The sequence below is a fragment of the Oncorhynchus tshawytscha genome, unplaced genomic scaffold, assembly GCF_018296145.1.
Source record: "Oncorhynchus tshawytscha isolate Ot180627B unplaced genomic scaffold, Otsh_v2.0 Un_contig_8023_pilon_pilon, whole genome shotgun sequence".
Classification (NCBI taxonomy): domain Eukaryota; kingdom Metazoa; phylum Chordata; class Actinopteri; order Salmoniformes; family Salmonidae; genus Oncorhynchus; species Oncorhynchus tshawytscha.
Genome location: NW_024608543.1, coordinates 47,765 through 55,000, shown reverse-complemented (window position 1 = coordinate 55,000; position 7,236 = coordinate 47,765). Strand labels below are relative to the sequence as shown.

At 39.2% G+C, this 7,236-nt stretch overlaps 1 protein-coding gene across 1 annotated transcript in view; it reads left to right on the top strand.

Moving 5' to 3' along the window:
• The window catches only part of LOC121843610 (GTPase IMAP family member 7-like), a 12,469-nt gene extending 10,447 nt beyond the window's left edge, over positions 1 to 2,022 (top strand). The window contains exon 3 of the mRNA XM_042313341.1: positions 1,708 to 2,022. Within this exon, the coding sequence (XP_042169275.1) occupies positions 1,708 to 1,755 (48 nt within the window). The 3' untranslated portion in view covers positions 1,756 to 2,022. The remainder of the gene's footprint in view (positions 1 to 1,707) is intronic.
• Positions 2,023 to 7,236: the final 5,214 nt, after the last annotated feature.

The following is a 7,236-nucleotide window of genomic DNA, read 5'->3' as shown; positions in this document are numbered from 1 at the left end:
CTTTGTTTTGGAGGTGTTCAGAACACAGTTAAGAGCAGAGAAAGCTTGTTGGACATTAAGAAAGCTTTGTTGTAAAAATTTGGGGAGGGGCCAGCTGAGTATAAGACTGTATAATCTACTTATAAATGGATGAGAGAGCTTCCTACTGCCTGAGCTATGTTGTTGGTGTAAATTGAGAAGAGTGTGGGGCCTAGGATTGAGCCTTTGTGTACTCACTTGGTGACAGGCAGTGGCTGAGACAGCAGATGTTCAGATTTTATACACTGCACTCTTTGAGAGAGGTAGTTAGCAAACCAGGCCAAGACCCCTCAGAGACACCAATACTCCTTAGCCGGCCCACAAGAATGGAGTGGTCTACTGTATCAAAAGCTTTGGCCAAGTCAATAAAAATAGCAGCACAATATTGCTTAGAATAAAGGGCAATGGTGACATCACTGAGGGCCTTTAAAGTTGCAGTGACACATCCATAACCTGAGCGGAAACCAGATTGCATACCCGAGAGAATACTATAGACATCAAGAAAGCCAGTCAGTTGATTATTGACAAGTTTTTCCAACACTTTTGATAAACAGGGCAAAATAGAAATAGGCCTAAAATAGAAACAGTTAGGATCAGCTTGATCTCCCCCTTTAAATATAGGATGAACTGTGGTGTTCCTTTAGCACCTCGGACTCAGTGACTGCCTGCAGGGAGAAACTTTGTAGCAGGGCAGGGGAAAAAGAGGGAGAAGCATCGGGGATAGTCACATTAGAAGGTGTGGGAGATGAGGAAATGTTGGACAGGCAAGGAGGCATGGCTGTGTCAAAAAGTAATCCTGACTTGAAGTGGTGATTAAATAGCTCAGCCATGTGCTTCTTGTCAGTAACAACCACATCATTAACTTTAAGGGACATGGGCAGCTGTGAGGAGGAGGGTTTATTCTCCAGGTCTTTAACCGTTTTCCAGAGTTTCTTGGGGTTAGACCCACAGAGAGAACTGCTCCTTAAAGTAATTACCTTTGGCCTTCTGGATAGCCTGAGTGCACTTATTCTCATTTGCCTGAACAATAGCCAGTCAGCCTGAGTATGCTTGTGTCGAGCCTTTCGCCAAATGCAATTCTTGAGGTGGAGTAACTCCGCAAGATCACAGTTGAACCAGGGGCTGAACCTGTTTTTAATTCTCATTTTCTTTATGGGAGTGTATTTGTTAATGATACCACTGAAAATATTTTAAAAAATGTCCAAGCATCTTTCACAGAGGGGATCAAGCTGATTCTATACCATTTTACAGAGACCAGCTCATGAAGGAAGGCTTGCTTATTAAAGTTTTTAGCAAGCGTCTATGACAAATCAGGACAGATCGTATCACTGAGCAGCCATTATGAACACAGGCTGTAAAACAGTGATCACTAAGGTAATTACAGAAAACACTAGACTGATACCTACCAGGATTATTTGTGAGGATAACATCAAGGAGAGTAGCCCTTTCTGGGTGTTTGGAGTCATACTGTGTGGGATTGGTGATAATCTGAGAAAGATTTAGGGAGTTGTTTTGGGATTTTGATGAATAATGACTAAATAATGTATACATTTAACTTAAAACTATGACTAAACAGAATACTACTATGTTACTGTATGGATGTATGAATCTTATTATAGTCATAATACATTATATTCAGTATGTAATTTTAGTCAATAATTAAAACAAGGACTTTCTGTTCCTTGTTAGAAACGAATGGAGCTATCGTCAGACCGGCTGGAATGCTGTGTTCCTTAAAGGACATCCTGTCTCTACCCAGGGAGGGAGAGACCTTTGGCTAGTAGTAGATTGTTTAACAGGTGGTAGACAATGTGCATTTCGCTACACTCGCATTAACATCTGCTAACCATGTGTATGTGACAAATAAAATTTGATTTGATTTGAACTATACTGCCATTGTATCTGGGAGGAGAGACATTTATGACAAAATATGAGGTATATAAACTAATGTACATGATTTTATGGGCAGTACTCTCGAGAATAAACGCTATTGCTTGATTTTGAGACTGGTCTCTGTCCATTTTATGCAAATAAGTATCTTACAAATTCTTAGGAATGGGCATAGTGTTTTAATTGAATTGGTTGAACATATAGGAATACAATTCCTTTAACAGGAGTCCCATTGCGTTAGGACTTGGTCAGGTGGTTTAAACATGTCCCAGTTTAGGTCACCTGGCAGGACAAATTCAGACTTAGTGTAAGGGGCCAGGAGGTGCTGATGGCAGACAGTTTAATGCTTAAAACCAGCGAATCAAATTGTTTGGGGACAGACTTGGTGTAGACAACCGAGCACTGAAGGTGATCCTTGGTAAAGATTGCCACTCCCCACCTTTGGAAGATATGTCTTGCCAAAAAGGTTTTAACCAGAAAGGTTAACATCAGTATTCAAAACACTCTTCCTTAACCACGTCTCAGTAATGACCAACACATCTGGATTGGAGCTGTGAACCCACACTTTCAAATTGATCCATTTTAGGTAATAAGCTTCTAGCGTTAACGTGCAGAAAACCCAGGATTTTACGAGAGCCGAAGTCAGTGAAGCAGATATCAGAGCACAAGCCAGAATTGGGGCAATCAATAGTAGGTGGGCCAGGGTGTACATGCACATTTCCAGATATCATCAACAGTAATACAATCAAGCCACGGCATAGTACCGGGAGAGCTCTGCAGTGCTGATTTAGGATATCTGAATGTGCATCAGATGGCAACAAGATCATTTACAGTAGTGCAGCAGGCAATGGGAGTAGGTGTCACACCCACTTGGGAGAAGCTTTAATTTCTGGATGCAGATTTCTTGTAGAAAATGCAAGTGAATGGTCTTTGAACAGCAGGAGGAGGATTCAGAGGATGCTTCAAAGACTCCTGACACTTGTTGGGCCAAAGACATTTTACTTCACACCTTAGTGCTAATTGAATTTGTATCTGGGCTGTCCTTGCAAGCCTGGGGGCCTTAACTCAGCATTTAGTTCGCATTAAGTAAAATATATCATTGTAATGTACTTTTTTTTTCTTCTTTTCTTTTTCTTTTTCTTTTTCTTCTTGGCTTTCAAAATAACATCAGACCAAATACTACTCACTCACTTCCAGGTTGGAATGGTGTTATAATAATCAAACACGACTAAATGGATTAATCCAACATCATCACAGCTTGGAATTGATCAATGGAACTATTTCTTTGACCACTTGTCCTTTGAACACATTTTTTGTGTTTTTTTTGCACACCCCTACATCATGAACCACCCCGACAGCACCCCTACATCATGAACCACCCCGACAGCACCCCTACATCATGAACCACCCCGACAGCACCCCTACATCATGAACCACCCCGACAGCACCCCTACATCATGAACCACCCCGACAGCACCCCTACATCATGAACCACCCCGACAGCACCCCTACATCATGAACCACCCCGACAGCACCCCTACATCATGAACCACCCCGACAGCACCCCTACATCATGAACCACCCCGACAGCACCCCTACATCATGAACCACCCCGACAGCACCCCTACATCATGAACTACCCCGACAGCACCCCTACATCATGAACCACCCCGACAGCACCCCTACATCATGAACCACCCCGACAGCACTCCTACTTCCTCTCAGAAACTGAGATCATGGTAAAACAAATGCTGACAAAACAGTAGTAATGACTATGCAGCAGTTGGTCTTCTTACCACAAACAAACTTTTACATTAGCTGGAATTTCATAGTATCTTCGTTTATTTCATTTTGTTTCATGTGTACTATGACAGCTAAAAACTGAATTACATTAGCACAAACATGAGATGAGTTGAGTTGAGGCAAAATGGAGGTATAACGGTCTGAGCGGTGGAGGGAGAAACATCTTGACTAGAGGCTAGAGCAATACTGCACTACAAAAGCAAAGATAAGTCTACACAAACAGTGAATATGAGAAAAATGACTAAAGTTTATTTTGCTGTTCAGACAAATATGTTGCAGGTTCATAAGAGATATTGCATTGATGTAATATTTTATGCATATCAACCATGACCATTTGACCTCTGACCCCTAAAATTCTGATACTGCACTCTGCCTTTGTATGACCTTAAACAACTATATGGGTAATGCCAAAGCAAAGTGCACTATTTAAAATCTAAATGTTGATCCAACTTTATTGTTGTTTGACGGATACCGTTTGAGAGTTCAAACTGTATTTAATGTTTTCATGTTTTGAATGTTGTCTAACCCTAATGGTAAGAACTAATAACTAACAAGTATCATACGAATAAGACATTCTAACCTTTCACCATTACAATAAGGAGGTTATCATTTTGTGAAACTTTTTCACTCATCATTATTCTCAATTCATTCAGGATTTTCCGTAATCATGGTAGCCTGCACATTCATTGGAAGTGTTTAGAAACATATTATATTCTTATTTACAATAAAAAATTGCCTCCGAAATGACACAATACATTATTTACCATTGATTTCTATTGGGCACAAAATCATCTGAAACACAACCAAAACAAACAGCAAATGCATCCTACAAATGTGTAGAGTCACAAGCTTGATATAGTCACTGCATGCTATGAATATGGGACCAAATACTTAAGTTTTTACTACACATAAGGGAATGTATCCCAATCCCTTTTCTCCCCTAAAATGGGGGACTACTTACAAAAAGTGTTGTAATTTCTAAATGTTTCACCCGTTATGGATAAAAATATACTCAAATGAATGCTGACAGTCAGCAATTTAAAATCATAGTCATTGTTTAATTTAAAATCCAAACTTTTGAAGTATAGAGCCAAAAGAAGGAAAAATGCTTCATTGTCCAAATACTTATGGAGGGTACTGTATTTGACTTTGTACAGCTATCATTATAACGTTGTCATTTGCTATATTTCTTACCATTAACTGGGTACTTGCAGTTCAATGTGGGTTCAACTGTCATGTTTCTGCAGGATTGTGCCATGTTTATTGTGGTGATAACTGGATCCCTGGCTTTCTCATGGTGTGTGTGAAGGTGTGTGTCATGATCAGGATGGCCTGAACTCAAATACCAGGGAAAACCTCAGTAACTGCAGTGAAAACACGATGGAACAAATCCAGAGTGCAGTAACTACACTTAGTAACTACAGTTACTGCTGTTGGCCTTGGTATTTTATTTGGATTTTGTTGTTACTTAAAATTTGAAATAAAATTTTATCTGAAACAGAAGATAATTGAACCAGGACACTTTGTCACTAGATAAAATGGATACCATGAAGCCTGAAGTCTTAACTCAATTTTGACCAAGTGTGTAGTTACTGCAGTTTCTAATTGTACGGCAGAATAGCTGTGCACATAATCCTAATACTTCTTCATGGACTACATTTGAACATTGTCTTCTTTTATGATGTGAACTAGTATGGTCAGATTTCATTAAAACAGTTATTTTAACAATGCTGGTTATGCATCTTGTTGACATTCATCCAAGGACATCTTGACTTGCATGAGACATTCCATACATACATTCACTGCAGAATCATTTTCTCATGCATTCATGTGACTCATAGTTAGAGAAAAGGATTCCCGTAAACGAGCCCTGCTACAAGTAGGAACAAGTTATGGACGAACCAGAAACATCTGTTTGATAGTAACCCTGGCCTGAATGATGAGTGTGTGAACTCTTTTGTCATCTTTTTGGCTAACCACAATTGAGCATTCTAATCTTTAAGAACATCAACTGGCATAACAAGTTTGAGCAAAGTATAGTGCCATTGTTTTCAGGAAGGTGTACTCATGTTGATACGAGGGACAGAAGGCAGACTAAGGGCAAGGCAGCCACCTGAACTGCACTACAAAGACAAAGAACAGTCTACAGAAACAGTGATCCTGAGAAAATGCCTTTAAATCTTTAAATAGATTTGTCACCACAAGGTGAAAGGCCAAGTGGTAAAACATATACACAGTAAAATCACCCGTGTTAAATTCAGTGTCAAAAGTGATCAACTCCCATATAGTTGTTTGGGGTGGCAGGTAGCCTAGTGGTTAGAGTGTTGGACTAGTAACCAGAAGATTGCAAGATCAAATCCCAGAGCTGACAAGGTAAAAATCTGTCGTTCTGCCCCTGAATAAGGCAGTTAACCCACTGTTCCTAGGCTGTCATTGAAAATAAGAATTTATTCTTAACTGACTTGTTAAATAAAGGTAAAATAAAAAAATTAGCAACTGGCAGTGTCAAATGACCCCTAGTGTCAGTGCTGATAACTGGTGTTAATTGCTAAGGTATAACATTTTATTCTATTCGTGTAGACTTTTACTTAGTAAGTGTTAACATCATCACACTCCCACCCATAAATTCAGTTTCTGTGTTAAAATTTCCTCTTCCATTTTTGGATCAACAAAATCCTAATTTGTTCCACATAAAGGTGAGTTTTAAACAATTATTTCACTGACATTATTTAGCTATTTTAATTTAAATACTTGTTACTTGGTTGTCAGACTGCAGTGTAACTTACAATTTTGATTGTGTGTGTGTAGCTAATGTTAGAGTTACTTGCATATCACTTTTTGCATGTCTTTGCTAGATAGCTAGCATGCTAGCTAACTAGATCTCCCCTGTCCTGTGCAGTTAGTCTGCTCCACATGGTGGTTCCATGGGCGTGTGTCTCATTTCAGCACCAAGCTTTTTCAGCCTCATGCTAGTTTGTTCTCTTTATTTCAGCTGCTTACTATATATTGAGGACTAATCTGATTTTTGTGATTTAAGGTTGTTTATTTTGCCAAATTATAACTGAATTTTCTCTTTGTGGGTGATGCTTTAAGACAAATATTGTGGCCATTGCATCGGCAGCTAGCTAGTCTAGCTAACTGGGTTTCCCACTCCCTTTATCACCAGTTCCTTTTGGAGGTCTTGTAAGACTGCTCCTAGAAAATGACAACATAATATAATGACTAGCTGGAATTATGAGTATATTTTACTGGCCTAATTGGGCTGTCCATATTCCAGGACAGTGAATATGAATTGAATAGTCTATTTGCTGTAGTTTGGGACCTGCTTCAAGTAATATCAGTTGTGGTCATGAATATTAAGTTGTGGTCATGATCCAATATTTTCAGAATATACATTGAAATTAGCTTTGCTAAGTAAAGGGTTATTGGTGAAAACGTTTGTAGTCGTCGTGATTGAAATACAACTGTAATACCTTTTCAGCCATTTTGGTCTTATCTCGTACCATGAACTGCTTTCAGACCTAG